Source organism: Pleurodeles waltl, chromosome 6 (genome assembly GCF_031143425.1).
Source record: "Pleurodeles waltl isolate 20211129_DDA chromosome 6, aPleWal1.hap1.20221129, whole genome shotgun sequence".
Taxonomy (NCBI): domain Eukaryota; kingdom Metazoa; phylum Chordata; class Amphibia; order Caudata; family Salamandridae; genus Pleurodeles; species Pleurodeles waltl.
The window spans coordinates 1109122214-1109138132 of record NC_090445.1 but is presented as its reverse complement, the minus strand read 5'-3'; the positions used below and the strand labels follow the sequence as shown (position 1 = coordinate 1109138132).

At 42.0% G+C, this 15919-nt stretch overlaps 1 protein-coding gene across 3 annotated transcripts in view; it reads left to right on the top strand.

The window, feature by feature from the left end:
* The first annotated feature begins 7104 nt into the window (after positions 1-7104).
* THAP3 (THAP domain containing 3) overlaps positions 7105-15919 on the top strand; it is a 152019-nt gene continuing 143204 nt past the window's right edge. For 2 of the 3 annotated variants that reach the window (XM_069240220.1, XM_069240221.1), the window contains exon 1: positions 7299-7417. In XM_069240220.1, coding sequence (XP_069096321.1) covers positions 7344-7417 — 74 coding nt within the window. In that variant the 5' untranslated portion in view covers positions 7299-7343. Of the gene's footprint in view, positions 7277-7298; positions 7418-15919 lie in introns of those variants that run through there. The other variant, XM_069240222.1, reaches the window with a different exon arrangement.

Below are 15919 nucleotides of genomic sequence, written 5' to 3'. Positions count from 1 at the left end.
TCTCTGTTTGTTCCAGCCAGAAGTTTACACCCTGTTTTCAAGTCCTAGTCCTGCCTTTACTTCAGCCTGAGCCTGTTCCCAGTTCTTGCCTCTGCCTCTTTGTTTGTTCCCTTCTGTTTCTTCTTGGTTCTTTGTGTCTGGTAAGTGTTCTATCAGTCTTCACCAGTGTATAAGTGTCCTCCTTTGTACTGGGGTTGGCTCCTGGTTTCCAGGAGGCAATTCCAGCCCCCATCCTTGTCTAGTGTTATACGTTGTCTTTCGTGCCTAACAGTGACAGTGAGCTATTGCTGTTTTCTCAGGAATCGCCACTGTGTTTCCAGCTGGACCCACAAGAGCGTGTCCTGTGTATGTAAGTACTATCCTTGTTTGTGCTCTAGGGTCCAGAGACAGAATCACTTCTGCTGCCTCCTTTCTATGGGGCTGGCAGGGTGACTATTTGTAAGAGCAAACTGCACAGAGGCATTGAGATTCCCTGTCACTGTGGGAGGTTCTGCGCCTTACTCTGTGTACAACCCCAGCGTGTTTGTCCACTAGTAATCCGTTTCCTATTTGTTCACACAAGGGTTGCTCTGCTTTTACTTTCCTGTTTCCTGTGTCTGTCCATAGCTGTCCTTTCTGTGTATGCCTTTAGCTGCTCTTCTGCCCCAGTACACTACCTCTTTTGGATACTCGGTGACCTCAAGGGGTGTCCCAACCAGAGTCCTGATCAGACCCGCCCGAAACCGTGACAGAATGCACGACCCAAAAATGTCAAGCTCCCCAGGCAGTAACGGCACACACAGACCTAAAATGCTTTCCTGTCATGTTAAGACACCCCTTTCTAAACCTAGACATTCTCTGAAGACCTCTAAAAAAGGCCTTAGTTTAAAGGATAGACTTGTTAAAGAAAATCAAAGCTTGCAAATGCAGTACTACATTGCGTGGCTTGCTGATCCATCAATGTTCAACTATTATAATATCTGTGATTATGACCCCCAATCCCTGTCTGTAGAAGAATTACAAAGTAATAATGAGTTTTTGGAGGTTCTATTACCTCAAACAGGAGAGAATGTTCCTAACAGTGAAAGTGCTTTTGCTACTTCTGCACAAGACATTTACACTCAAGAAAACCTGGTTAATTCCTTGCCTCATGTTAGTGCATCCCAAATTCACTTCCAGGACTCTGTCAAAACAAAGAACCCTGACACATGTCAAGAAGCCACACTAGGGATTCCCTTGTTTTCTGTTGAGTGCTTCAGCCCATCTAGGCCAGTTTCTCAGAATTCAAAGTGCAGTGCTGACTCTTATAAAGACCTATCAGTCCCTCAGAGCTTTCAAGTCAGCAGGCTGGACCCTGTATCTAAGGGATCAGTAAAAACTGTGGGATTCCTTACTTCAACTCAAATGGCTTGTGCTCCTCCCAAATTGTATGACTGTACATCAGTCTCAATTCCTAAGTGTTGTGCTGACTCGTGTAAGGATCTACCAGTCCCTCAGTGCTTTCAAGTCAGCAGGATAGAACTTGCATCAAAGGGATCAGTAAAGACTGTGGGATTCCTTAGTTCAACTCAAAAGGCTTGTGCTCTTCCCAAACTGGATGATAATACACCAATCTCAATCCCTAAAAGCTCTGCTAAATCCTTTTCTATTCTGAGTGGGTTTGATAACAATATGGACATACACACACTAAAAGAGCAGTTTTGGCAGATTAAAAGGCAGATATTGGACTTTTATGATGAATATGTTGTAATATACACAAGAAATCGTGCACGTGGGCTCTTTTCATCAATGCATATTTCACTGTTGCCAGAACCAGACATTCTGCTTATCTGTAAGGTAGAAGAAGTAACAGAGCAGCTGATGGAAACTACTGCAAGGCAATTTGAAAACCTGAAAAAAGAAAATGATCACCAGCTTTGGCTTAAAGAACAGTATGCTACTTTGTGTGCCTCTCCAAAGACTTCTATAGAGCAGATTGTCCCTTCTATTAATGACAGTCAAAAGACAGCTCCAGTTATAAATATATCAGCCTCTTCTTCAGACTCTCTCTCAGCCTGTAATTCTCCAGTAAAAATTCCTGTACAGTTGACTGAATCTCTGAGAGATATGACACCTCTTGATTCAAAGGATGGATCAGAGTCTTCAGAAGGAAGTGTCTACGCCCCTCTATCAGAACAAATAAAGGAAAAGGAAGAAGAGAGTTCTGATGCAGACTCCAATAGCTGCACCTTAAGAAACCAAGATATGACTTTACTGGAGATTAATGGCAAGTTGTGCAACAGTGTTGAAGAATCTGAATCTAGTGATGACAGTGGTTCCTGCCTTGCCGTGAACAAACCTGCAGATAGTGCTGTTCAAATGGCGCACACACCAAAATTTTTAGATTCTGGGGATACTCCTGCCCTTTCAAACAATATCATAGAATTTTCAGATAATGAAGAGACAGTTCCTGTTTCAAGTGAACTAATAGATTTTTCTGACCATGAAAAAATACCCGCAATTACTAAGAATGTAATGGACTTCTCAGAAAGTTTAAAAATCTCTTCTGTGTCAAAGCAAATCGTGGAGATTTCAGACAAGGAAGAAAGCCAGCAATCTGAAACTAAACAGCCTGTCATAAGAAATGAGAGCCTTCTCCTAGAACTGGACACAGTTGCAGCCTCAACCACTGATCCTGACTTACTGTCCCTTGCCACTGTGTATCCTGTTTCCAGCTCAACGGTTAATGAAGAACAGATCTTTGATCTACTGGTATCTGATTTTGATGTAAAATCAGCCACACCAATGCCACCTGCTGTGTCTCTCAAATTAAAGACTCCTGAAAACCAGCAATCTGAAACCGAAGCTCAAGTACTGAAAGATATAATGTCCCACTAAAACTAAAGACTTGAATTTGAATCTTGTATTCGAAGATCTGATGATAAGTACTGTTCTTAGTGTTTTATTGCAAGAAACTATCATCAATTCAAAGGCTAGAACTGAAAATGTAGGTAACAGTGTAAAGGTGATTTCTGAAGAGACTCCAGTTCTATTTCTTTCCAAAGAACAACATTTCAATGCTAACAGAGTTGAAGATCAACTACCTGTAGTAGAAACGCCTTGCAAAGAAACCATTTCTGATACCATGAATATACCACAGAGCACTTGCAATGATGAAATCTCAGTCTTGTCTGAAGATCACCCTAAAGAATTAGCTTGTGGAATTTCTACATTTTCAGATGTTAATCCAGTTTCTAAAGACTTGAAAACTCTTGTTGCTCCTGAATTTGATGCTCCGAAGTCATCCAAGACGAAAGAAAATTCTGACTTTTTCATGTTTACTTTGAGAACACCAGTTACCCATGTTTCACCAAGTCTCTATGCTTTGCAAGCCTCAGACCACAATCAATGTAAATACTGCTGCAGAAACAGACAAATCCTGCTTGTCAGAAGGTGTTACAGACCTGACAGTTACTAATACACCAATCAGCTCCTCCAAAGAGGAAAGTATTGGAACAGGAAACTAATGTCATAAAGAATACTGCCCGTAATGCCATTCCAGATCTCCTTGCTCCTGAATCTACTTCACCAGAAACCAACTCCATGCACTCCTCCCATATCAGTCGAACAATAGAGAGGAAAGACATCGGAGCCCATATGGGTATTAATACATGCTTTGCTCACTGGAAGTTTCACCTATGGCAGGACTGTAAACTTATCAACCAAGGTTGGTGTTGGATTTTCTTGCTGAGGCTTTTCCTCTTCAACTTTTTTCAGCCAAAGGATCACCTTCTCTTCTTGAGCAGACTGGTGGGAGGGGGTATACTGTTACGACTCTGTCGTCCCATTTCCAGGGGGCGCTGTAAGAGGACTGTCGGAGGCCTGGGAATCACCTTGAACACCTATCTAGAGTCCCTTGCTGACTCCTGTTTGTTTCTCTTTTCTCCATGGTACACTTGTGTAGTACTACATTTGCTTCCTGGGACTGCAAGTCCCATAATGCACAGCCTGGTAGTCAGGAAAGCCTGTATTCTGTTTCCCATTGTTTTCAATGGGAGAAGTCCAGTTGTTCCTTTTCACCGGATCCTCTCCTCCAGGACTTGCAAGTGTCTGAAACTACACACACCTGTGACCTCTCCTGTGCAGCCCAGCTTGGAACTGCTTATCAGCAGCCATTTCCTCAAGCTCCCCGTTGTGCATTGGACTTCGATTCCTTTGTGTTGCAGACCCTTTGTCGGATGGTGTTCCAGTTTTGTTCCTGTTCTGTTCCAGCTTGATCCTGTTTCCTGTTTCTCTGCCCTGCTCCTGATTGTTCCAGCCAGAGTCTGCTCCCTATCTCTTAGCCTTGTACCTGTTTGTTTCTTCCAGAGCCTGCTCCCTGTTTCTCTGCCCTGCTCCTGCCTTGTTTCAGCCTGAACCTGCTCTCTGTTTCCCAGTCCTGTTTACTACTCATTCCTACTCCCTGTATTCCAGTCCTGACCTTGCCTGTTCCAGCCAGAGCCTGCTCTCAGTTCCCCAGTCCCATCTCTGTTTGTTCCAGCCAGAAGTTTGCACCCTGTTTTCAAGTCCTAGTCCTGCCTTTACTTCAGCCTGAGCCTGTTCCCAGTTCCTGCCTCTGCCTCTGTTTGTTCCCTTCTGTTTCTTCTTGGTTCTTTGTGTCTGGTAAGTGTTCTATCAGTCTTCACCAGTGTATAAGTGTCCTCCTTTGTACTGGGTTTGGCTCCTGGTTTCCAGAAGGCAATTCCAGCCCCCATCCTTGTCTAGTGTTATACGTTGTCTTTTGTGCCTAACAGTGACAGTGTGCTATTGCTGTTTTCTCAGGAATCGCCACTGTGTTTCCAGCTGGACCCTCAAGAGCGTGTCCTGTGTATGTAAGTACTATCCTTGTTTGTGCTCTAGGGTCCAGAGACAGAATCACTTCTGCTGCCTCCTTTCTATGGGGCTGGCAGGGTGACTATCTGTAAGAGCAAACTGCACAGAGGCATTGAGATTCCCTGTCACTGTGGGAGGTTCTGCGCCTTACTCTGTGTACAACCCCAGCGTGTTTGTCCACTAGTAATCCGTTTCCTATTTGTTCACACAAGGGTTGCTCTGCTTTTACTTTCCTGTTTCCTGTGTCTGTCCATAGCTGTCCTTTCCGTGTATGCCTTTAGCTGCTCTTCTGCCCCAGTACACTACCTCTTTCGGATATTCGGTGACCTCAAGGGGTGTCCCAACCAGAGTCCTGATCAGACCTGCCCGAAACCGTGACATACACAGGTTTGGTAGGTTTCCCTAGGTGCCGCCAGAGCTAGAGGCCAAAATCTACAGGTAGGCACTTTGCAAAAAACACCTCTGTTTTCTTTCAAAAAATGTGATGTGTCCACGTTGCGTTTTGGGGCGTGTCCTGCCGCGGGCGCTAGGCCTACCCACACAAGTGAGGTATCATTTTTATCGGGAGACTTGGGGGAACATAGTTTAGCAAAACAAGTGTTATTGCCTCTTGTCTTTCTCTACATTTTTTCCTTCCAAATATAAGAGAGTGTGTAAAAAAGACATCTATTTGAGAAATGCCCTGTAATTCACATGCTAGTATGGTCACCCCGGAATTCAGAGATGTGCAAATAACCACTGCTCCTCAACACCTTATCTTGTGGCCTTTTTGGAAATACAAAGGTTTTCTTGATAGCTATTTTTCACTCTTTATATTTCAGCAAATGAATTGCTGTATACCCGGTATGGAATGAAAATGCACTGCAGGGTGCAGCTCATTTATTGGCTCTGGGTACCTAGGGTTCTTGATGAACCTACAAGCCCTATATATCCCCGCAACCAGAGGAGTCCAGCAGACGTAACGGTATATTGCTTTCGAAAATCTGACATTGCAGGAAAAAGTTACAGAGTAAAACATAGAGAAAAATTGCTGTTTTTTTCACCTCAATTTCAATATTTTTCTTTTTCAGTTGTTGTTTTCTGTAGGAAACTCTAGTAGGATCTACACAAATGACCCCTTGCTGAATTCAGAATTTGTCTACTTTTCAGAAATGTTTAGGTTTCTGGGATCCAGCATTGGTTTCACGCCCATTTCTGTCACTGACTGGAAGGAGGCTGAAAGCACAAAAATTTTTAAAAATGGGGTATGTCCCAGTAAAATGACAAATTTGTGTTGAAAAATTGGGTTTTCTGATTCAAGTCTGCCTGTTCCTGAAAGCTGGTGATTTTAGCACCGCAAATCCTTTGATGCCATTTTCAGGGAAAAAAACACAAGCCTTCTTCTGCAGCCACTTTTTCCCCTTTTTTGGAAAAAAAACTAAATTTTCACTTTATTTTGGCTAATTTCTTGGCCTCCTTCAGGGGAACCCACAAAGTCTGGGTACCTCTAGAATCCCTAGGATGTTGGAAAAAAAGGACGCAAATTTGGCTTGGCTAGCTTATGTGGACAAAAAGTTATGAGGGCCTAAGCGCAAACTGCCCCAAATAGCCAAAAAAAGGCCTGGCACAGGAGGGGGAAAGGCCTGGCAGCGAAGGGGTTAACATCCAGAATTAATGCACTTATTATAAAAGGTTAAGTGGACTTCCAATAGCTCGGCAAGAGACCATTTATTGAAATGTGTGTGAGCTAGAAACCAGGTGGGTGTTTCCAGCCTACCAATTTCACAATTTCTGTATATGGCTGACTGCTATTACTTATGCAATAAAGGTATATCTATCTAAGGAATAAAAAGTTTTGTAAAACGTATTTGTCTAAATTACTGATTACCACATTAATCTAATCTGGGTGTATCTTTTGGTGCTTTCATGCATAGCTCGTTCGCTGCGGCCCAATTTCTCGTGTATTTTTCCCATGCTAACTCCTAGGCACCTTTACGAAGAAGGCAATGGATGGAATTGTAATGATATCCTCAGTATCGCAAATCGGTTTTGATATGTGTTTGAAGTTGGATTTGTATTGGGTCTAAATATGTGTAAGTCCCGGCTCCCATCCGTTCCAGAAGGCTCTCCGCTGCAGCATCCTCTTGCCTGCATCGATTCCTCCAGCTCCAGCACAACCCCACAGATGCAGCCCAGTCAGTGGCAGCAAGCTGTAGTGGGAGCTTAAAAGCAAGATAACGAAATACATACCGCGCAGGCGTAAAATGGTACGCATGCGCACACCACAAACTGGGCACAAATGGGCGGGGAGCTATCCTGTTGCGACGGCCATGTTTGGGTCGACTCCAGTTTCGATTTGTGCGGTAGAATAGACGAAGGCGGAGGCTCCAACTCACTGGCGCATTGAACTCGACGACCTTAACATGGCCGCCGCTCCTAGACGATAACGCGCCACCAGCACTTACAGGTTTGTTTTAGGTACGGGGAGGGGCAGGGCGGCCATTTTTGTTGGGGGCACAAGCAGGCTGGATAAGATGCCCAAGTCGTGTTCTGTACCCTACTGCAAGAGCAGGTATAGCATCAACAACAAGGAGGTAACCTTCCATAGGTAAGAGCCCAGAACAGTTACAAACCAACCTTCCCTGTTTTAGAAGTGCTCGTTTGGAAGTGAATTCCCTCAGGGTCCATCCAGCAATCTGGAGTGAAACCCATAAATATGTACCATCTTTAAACGATCCATTTATAATCACGCCACTCCCGTTTCCATTTTTTGCAACATAATATTAGTAATCTTGTCTTTTTCGTAAAAGCCTGCACTTTCAAATTGAAAATGGCAGTTCTTCGCGAGTTTAGATATTGTTTATTCTTGTCTACCTGCAGCTCATTTCGTTTTTAATACCAAAAAAAGCATCAGCTTTATGCTCTTACATTTTATTGGTGTAATTTGTACGTTTACCAGACTTCCTTTAGAATCTCCTATTGGCTTATGCTGCGCAGATACAATAAATAATACACAGTAAGGCATTTCTACATTCTCACTATTCTAGAGATGATTTTCTAGACGTTTCTTTTGCGGACTGGGGCCTGTTTTGGTTTGTGGAGATGTGCGTTTAATAGAGTAAAACGGGAATGGATATCTGATAGGTGGTATTTGCTTCAAAGCTGAGCGTGATTAATGGGTGGTTAATGAGAGCTCTATGAAATTGATTACATAGTTTCCAAGATCTAGTAAATAAGTCCATCCAAGTATGTTACCTTCTCTCACTTAATGATATTCCCTGTGCCTGTTTTATCTGATTGTACTGAGAGTTTGCAGGTTTCATAATTTTCAGTCTTTCAGGCAGCATGTTACGTTATTGAACTGCAATGCCAGTTTTTTGAGGTTGCAGCCTACCAGACATTTTGCTAAAGACATCTAGGGGACTTTCAGAAAGCTGACCTGGGAATGTATTCCGCTAGTTGATTGCTATTGGCTTTGTGGTTTGTAACTCACACTTTATCACTTTCCATTTGCTGGCTTTATTTGCTTTAGGCTCTCCAGGTTCAGTTTGTTCCTCCTGTTGCCTAAACCAAGTTTTCTTAAGTCTTCCACAAATTCATTTTCTGTTAGCAGGCTTTTAAATCTAATTTTTATCTCATCACATTTGCTGTGCATTCCAAGTCCGAGGCACCTGTTCACTTTTCTTTCTCTGAATTCAAAATGAGAGGATTTATGTGACAATCTTGCTGGATACTGGAAGTAGGAAAGAGTTTTTTCTAGCACATAGCAACATTTAAATGAACTGTTTAAGTATTTCATAATATATCAGAATTATGAACGCACAAATGAATCAATTTTTTTGCTATTTCTGAAGTGTGTTGGAAACATACTTTAACATGATCAAAACAAATTATTAAACCAGGTGATGTAATTTCCACACATTTTGGTCTATGTGAATGTAATGGTCATTTCAATTGAAAATGTGTTGTCCGCAGTGTGCTACCACACAATGAATGCTCCACTCTGCTCCACTCCACACCACTCCACTATACACCACTCTACTCGTAAACAACTGCACTGTACACTGTTGTACTCTACACAACTGCACTCCATGCCACTGTATTCTACACCACTCTACTATTAACCTCTCAACTCTCCACCACAGCACTCTAACTCTATGCCTCTCTATTCTGCATTGTAGCACTCTACACTATGCCAATGCACTCTTCGCCACTCTACTCTTCTGCACTCTTCCCCAGTGTACTCTGCAATCCTCCAGTCTAGGCCACACCAATCTACTAAGCACAATTTCCCCCTGCACCACCGCTCTCTACGCCACTGCACGCTATGCCAATGCACTTTATTCTGTAACACCCCACTCCGTGCCCCTGCATTTTACACCAGTCCACTGTACACCACTCTAGTCTACTCTGCTCCACTGCTTTACTGTAGGCATTACACATCATGCCAGGCCTCTAGCCTGCAACCACTCCATGCCAATCCACTCTACTCTGAAGCAATCTACTCTACGCCACTGCACTCCACTCTGAGTCACTGCCCTCTAAGCCACTCTGCTCTTAACCACTGCACTCTATGTCAATGCACTGTACTGTAGTGTCACTGCATTCTGTGCCCTAGCCCCCTCCTCGGCATCTCTGTACTCTACCCCACTGCTCCCTAATCCATTGTACACCACAGCACTTTACTCTGCAACAGTACACTCTCTGACACTGAAATCTCTGGCACTCTACCTGCACTACTTCGATCTATGCCACTGCACTCTGTGGCACTATACTCTTCACCACTCTATGCCCCTGCACTCTGCCACTTGACTCTACACTGCACTCTATGCCTCTCAACTCTATGCCACTGTCCTCTGCATCACTCAGCTCCACACCACTCTGCACCATTCTGCACCACTCTACTCTGGGCCACACTGCTCTGCACCACTATACTATGCACCACTCTGATCTGTGCCACTGCACTCAATGACACAGAACTCTACGCTGCTGTACTCTGCAACACTCTACACCAGTCCACTCTAATGTATGCCACTCAACATGACTCCACACTATGCCACTTTGATACAGTCAGGGCTTGAAAAATCATAAAAATGTTACTAGACCTTCAGGTTGACTAACTTAAATAATCTACTCGACCTAACTGTAATGTACTTGACCCGTAAACTGGTCTCAGATTGTGTGATCCTAGGCAAATAGTTTACAGAGTCACCTTTTTCTTAATTCTCACATATGATTGCACCTTCAAATATGTGAGCTTATCAATTTTACCGTACAAAAAAACTCTTTTGTTTGATTAAGTAGACTAAAGTTTGCTGCATGCATCACAAGAATCTAGCCCACATACCCATTAGGTCTAGCCAACATAACCTAGGACTTCTTTTAGTTTACTAACAACATTGCCACCAAGGGAGGAGTGTTTCTCAGTTTGTTTAAACACTCAGTTTTAATAAATATAATAATATATTACTAAATCATGATGTGGTAACATATTGTCATCTACACACAGTAACTTTCCAAGAAATGTCCAAAAACCTCTCCACTTACTTGCAGATTTACTGATAAAACTATATATTGTATTAACAATCTGTGAAAATTGGGTTTCAGAAAACATGTCCTTTGCACATCAACATGTAAAGTATTCTGATTTGTTTTCATCCTATTTAAATATTATTTAATCACACAGAAATATAAAAAAGGGCTTTCACAACTACTGAAATATATTTTGAAATGTTTGCACAGTTGACTTAGTCATTTAAATGTTGTGTGTTAGGAAAAACCTGACACCCTATATTCTTTTTATTTTACATTCTAAGCAGCAGGTCACACAGTTCACCTTGCAAAATCCTGAAACTCTGCAGTCAGAAGGAAAATTAATTGTAAGAAAAACTGACTTTTCACCTCTGTCTGTGAACACAGAGCAAATTTGACATAAGAACAAGATTTAAAGGTGCCTTTTATTGCCCCTCCACTTTTCAACTGAACAGAACCACCTGTTCAGTGTCAACTGGTCGAGTGTATTTTTCGAGCCCTGACAGCACACACTCTGCCACTCCACCTTACAACACTCTAATCCACAATTCGCCATTCCACTTTACGACACTCCATGCCACTCTCCTCTATGCCACAAAATTTGAGTCTTGATGAACAGCAGCCAGGCTGGTGGACAACACGGCTAAAAAACATTGGCAAAGCCAAAAGCTCTTGCATAGGCGAAACCTATTAGCTTTGCCAGTGCTTGTTTAAACAGTAAATGTAATACATTAAAAGCAATGTCAGGTTCACACTTTTGATATTAGTGGTACTTAGCTATCACAGACACATACAGTTCTTCCACCATTTGCCATATTGCTGTAGCTTTGATTATAAATCATAAATAGTGCATTAGGTACTTAGCTAGTTTGGCCAGGCCTGGCTACAGCACAAGCAGCTGCATCCCTTAGTGAAGTCTGAAATGTTGGCTCCGCAGTGTTCGAATCACTTCAGTTCCAACCTTGTGGAGTTCTGATTGACCACCTTCACTTGGTGAAACGGATCAGGAGTTTCAAAATTGCCCTACAACGAATAAACTTTGAGGAACAATGAAGACTGGCACTTAACTCCTTTTTCCAGCACATATATTGGGGGGGGGGGGGGGGGGGGTGTCATGTAAACGCTGCTCATAATGAGTTGGAGTGTTTTGCTTAATCTATGTTGTCTGATCCAAGATGGTAGACTCTTGCACAACAAAGGCCTTTTGCTTCCTCTTAGAATATGCATCCGATGACTGGCATATAAAAGTTAAGACGCATACAACAAGGTGATCTGTAGAATGTTTCAATCAATCTCAGCCACTGGTAGTTACTCTGGCCCTCATCCCTGTCCATCATTATTTTGCACACTATGCCACCTCTATTTGGACCCAGACATGTGCAAGTCAGTCTTGACCATAATCTAATAGGAACAGTCAGGCCCAAACTGCCAGGCTAGGTCCTCCCAGGTCCTTCCTGAACCGGAATACAAGCAACTCAAACTCAGTTTGGCCCTGATTTGGGCTCTTCAGTCATGTTTAACTTGGTTACAGTGCCACAATGGGCACACCTTCCGCACACAGTGTCACACTGATGTATAAAAAAAAGTGATGGCCAGAATGCTTGAAATAACCTCAGCCTCTAACAATTACGCCAAGCTTGCGCTCATGTAGAATTTGAGAACAGTCTATTTAATGATGCTGCTGGTGCTCAGTTCTTGCACAACAGTGGGGATTGCGAACAATAGGAGATGATATCAAGGTAATGGATAGTATGTGCCATTATTTTGTGCATCATTATTTTGTAATATTTTTAGTTTTTTCGTAAGTCAGGATTTAAAATAGAATTGCCACTTTTGTTCAGTCTTTGAACAGTGTCTGTCAGTTTAAATTAACATTAAACATCTTGAAAGGAAAGGTTGCAAACCAAACTTGTCAGGCAAGTAGCATATTCTTCATCACAACATTAGATAGTACAATCGTAATTCTCTTGAGATTTCATAGTTTCTATTTTTGCACAGATTCTGTCAGAATTAATTGTTTGTGGTGATGCTATGGAGGAGGATCAGAATTATCTCCGCTATTATCATTAAAGAGGAGGTTGAAGTTATTATCTACTTGTGTGTTATGGTACTTGATGTAGTATGTGGAATGTATCACTGTTTGTGTCAATAGAAAAAGTTCCTATTCCATAGATATTTTGTCACCCTCCACGTTATTAGGCTGATTATGTAACACTAAACTTTCTTTTTTTCTCCACTCAACAACTTAGTGTGCCAAGTGTGGATTGGTGGGGGATTTACAGTCTTCTGGAACATTCAATACTCATCTTAGGTAGTCAGAGTCCCAATGTTGTGAATTTATAGGCTGCTGTCTAGCAAGTTGAGCAAAGAATCAGACCAAGTACGCTAGCACTTGACAATATGCAGCAGTCTGACCTGTGTATTGTGTATCCTAACATCCAAAATTGTGGGATCAGAAGGCATGACAACAGCATAGAGTAGCCATATCATGATAGCGTTTGTGTTACTGGGTAGGCATTATGTTGGTCTCTTTCAGAATGTTGTATCAGTCTAAACCTGGGGTTCCGGGAACTCTGCATAGATACTCCAAGTTCTTCAACCATTCACCCCTTGGTAAGTTCAATTCACACATATATTCCAAGTTCTTTTAAGGACTACAAGTTTAGTTCCCATAGCCTGTTACAGAGTTGAATATATTAATATAATAGCCTTGGTGACATTGCCTGTCATGAGTAACTTGTTGAGGACCAAGTGTGTTTTTGCCTGAGTAGTGGTAGATGCTCTGTAAACTGGGATTTGTAAATTGCTGCTAGTGTATGAGTCCCTGATTTCCTGCAATGTTAGGATTGTAGCTTCATTAAAGAACTCTTCCATAAGCTAGTATCCCCACCTCTGTCCATTTCATCTTGTTTGCTTTGATCTCTATGGGGGTTATTACAACTTTGGAGGAGGTGTTAATCCGTCCCAAAAGTGACGGATATACCACCAGACGTATTACGAGTTCCATAGGATATAATGGACTCGTAATACGTCTGGTGGTATATCCGTCACTTTTGGGACGGATTAACACCTCCTCCAAAGTTGTAATAACCCCCTATATGTCCTATAAGCGTAGAGTAACTCCATACTGGTATATTCAGGCATATGTCACGTTAGCGTCCTTGATAAACATTGGGTTTAACAAAAGCTTCATCATTCTGCCTGTTACAGGATTGGGGAAATTGTGATCATTAAGTACTACTTCTAGAAATTATACTTCATCTGTGTAGTGCAAGAAATTTGTCTTACGGGGTTTCCTATTACCCACTGCAATTGAGCTGCTAAGCAATACAAAGCATAAGGACACTTAGTCCCAGTTTATTGATTAGTAGGTGACATTTCCATAAAGGTAATGAAATGTTTTACCTTTATCAATCTATTTTAATGAAATTCAGATACCTCACTACCCTAATTAGTACTTTCACTGGACCACACTGGTGAAGTAAAATAGCATATACCTACGCAAAGTACACAGTTCAGAGAAAAGAAACACCACCTGACCAATTAGGAGGGGTGTCCAGAGGTCAACAAACATCACAGAGAATCATAAGCAAGTTCCTTCACTCACCAATTAGTGACATGCTTCATCACTGGGCAGTGCTCCTCGTCATGCCGGCACTGCAGTGCCTGACGGGCCCCTAAGGAAGATCTTTTGGTCAAGTTTGCCGGAGTGAGTGCAGAGTGAAGAGGACTAGGAGTGTAATTAAAAATTATAAAAGGCTCTGAAGTGGACTATTTTTATAATGACAAACAGCTGGGGACCCTTTGTCAAAATTAAAACCATGGAGAAAAAATATATGGTATAGTGTCCAAATTTTCCTCGGTAAAGTGGAAAAGAAAGGAAAAGACTAAGGGATCCCCAAATAATAACTCTTGGAGAGAGAAACCAAATATGCGCAAGACGATAAAATACATTACAGGGAACAAGGTCAACATATTTTTTGCCCTCCTAGTCCCTACGGATCTGGTGGCGATTCTTCAGGATCTAGGAAATCTAGTCTCCACTAAGCAGGTGGATGTGCTCAAGGAAATAGTTTATGAGTAATTAATAGATTGGGAAGGAGTTACCCCCTGATGGTGATGACCTGAAAAGATAAAAACATGAACATTTCATAATATTGTGGACAAACCTCATTCATTGACAAATGGTGTCCACATGCACAGACATTTCTTAGGAAATCAATATCCAGTCTAAACTATTATAGTTGTCATGTGTGTGATTGATTGATAGGTATGAGTTTTCCTGCCATTGGAAAGCAGTGTTCTCCAGATATCCAGGCCACCCATTTTGTGTAGCAACCTAGATAGCCTTTTTGTAATGTCTGAGTTGTTTCTGTCCAGATCTTCCTCTATGCTCCAATTAAATTCTCCAGCCTTCACCTTCAGGGCATCCATACATAGGGCTCCCAGCTATATGACCAACCAGAAAATTATCCATGTTTCTTGGATTTTTGTATATATAAAGCAAATCTCTCTGCTGTCTAGGAGCCAATATCCTCCTACTTATCACCCTGCCTACATGCTTTGACGTTTTGATGTTGAAATGGTGTTATCTTGCTATCCAAATTGACAAACTTCCAGGATAGGTGTTGAGAACATCGCCTCTTCTATTTTTTGTTTACTTATACCTTCACTCTGTCAGACGTGTCTTCTGTAGAAAGGCTATTCCTATTGAATAGAGTCTTAAATATGTATTCACCCTGTTTCTTTATTATTTTTCCGTTAAGTCCATGGACATTCCAAGTGACAAGTTAATATTTTTACTCATTCATTTACTTGGTAATTAGTTATTATTTCTTGCATCTGCATAGTAGAGAGGCACCCACCTGACCTTCGTCTTCAATTTCCCTTTGTACTGATATCTTACATTTACTGATTTTCTTTTTCAGTTTGTGACTCTTTTCTAGCTATCACTGTGCAACACCCCACTCTTCCCATTGCCCCTCGTTAGGCTCTCCAATGAGTGGATCCTGATTTTGTAATTGGTATGTATAGGCAAAGAACTTTGAGCTTTAGACTTCATTTCTGTTACGACCACCTATTATACAGCCAATCTAATCCTAAGTATGTAAATTGTTATCTTGAAGGATTGCAGCCCGTTTATCTCTCTCTAGAGCCCAAGGTAGAGTCACTCGACTGCCGTGTGATGTGGCCACCCAGCCTGTATATCAAATTAAACACTCCCAGAATCATAGACTGTGTTTTCCCCTAACCTGTAGTGTGAAACCCTCTGGGACTACATCCAATGCACCACACTCTCTTTCTGTGATAACTAGTTGACTCTTTATGCTGCGTGTCAAACGTAATAACATTTGCATATGAAACAACATGGGACCGTAATGAGCCCCTGTCTTTAACCCACTGCACCTTTTGGTTACTTCAATGTTAGTGTCATAGCATTTTTTACGTTTCAGCAGCTGCCTCTGCCTTCTTTGCTAGTTCCATTTCTGCTTCTTAAAGTGGTTCCAGATTACCTGTCCTCATTTGGGTTGCCTGTTGTTGCAGACTTATTTTTCAAGTTTGAGTGCCAAAACCTCTG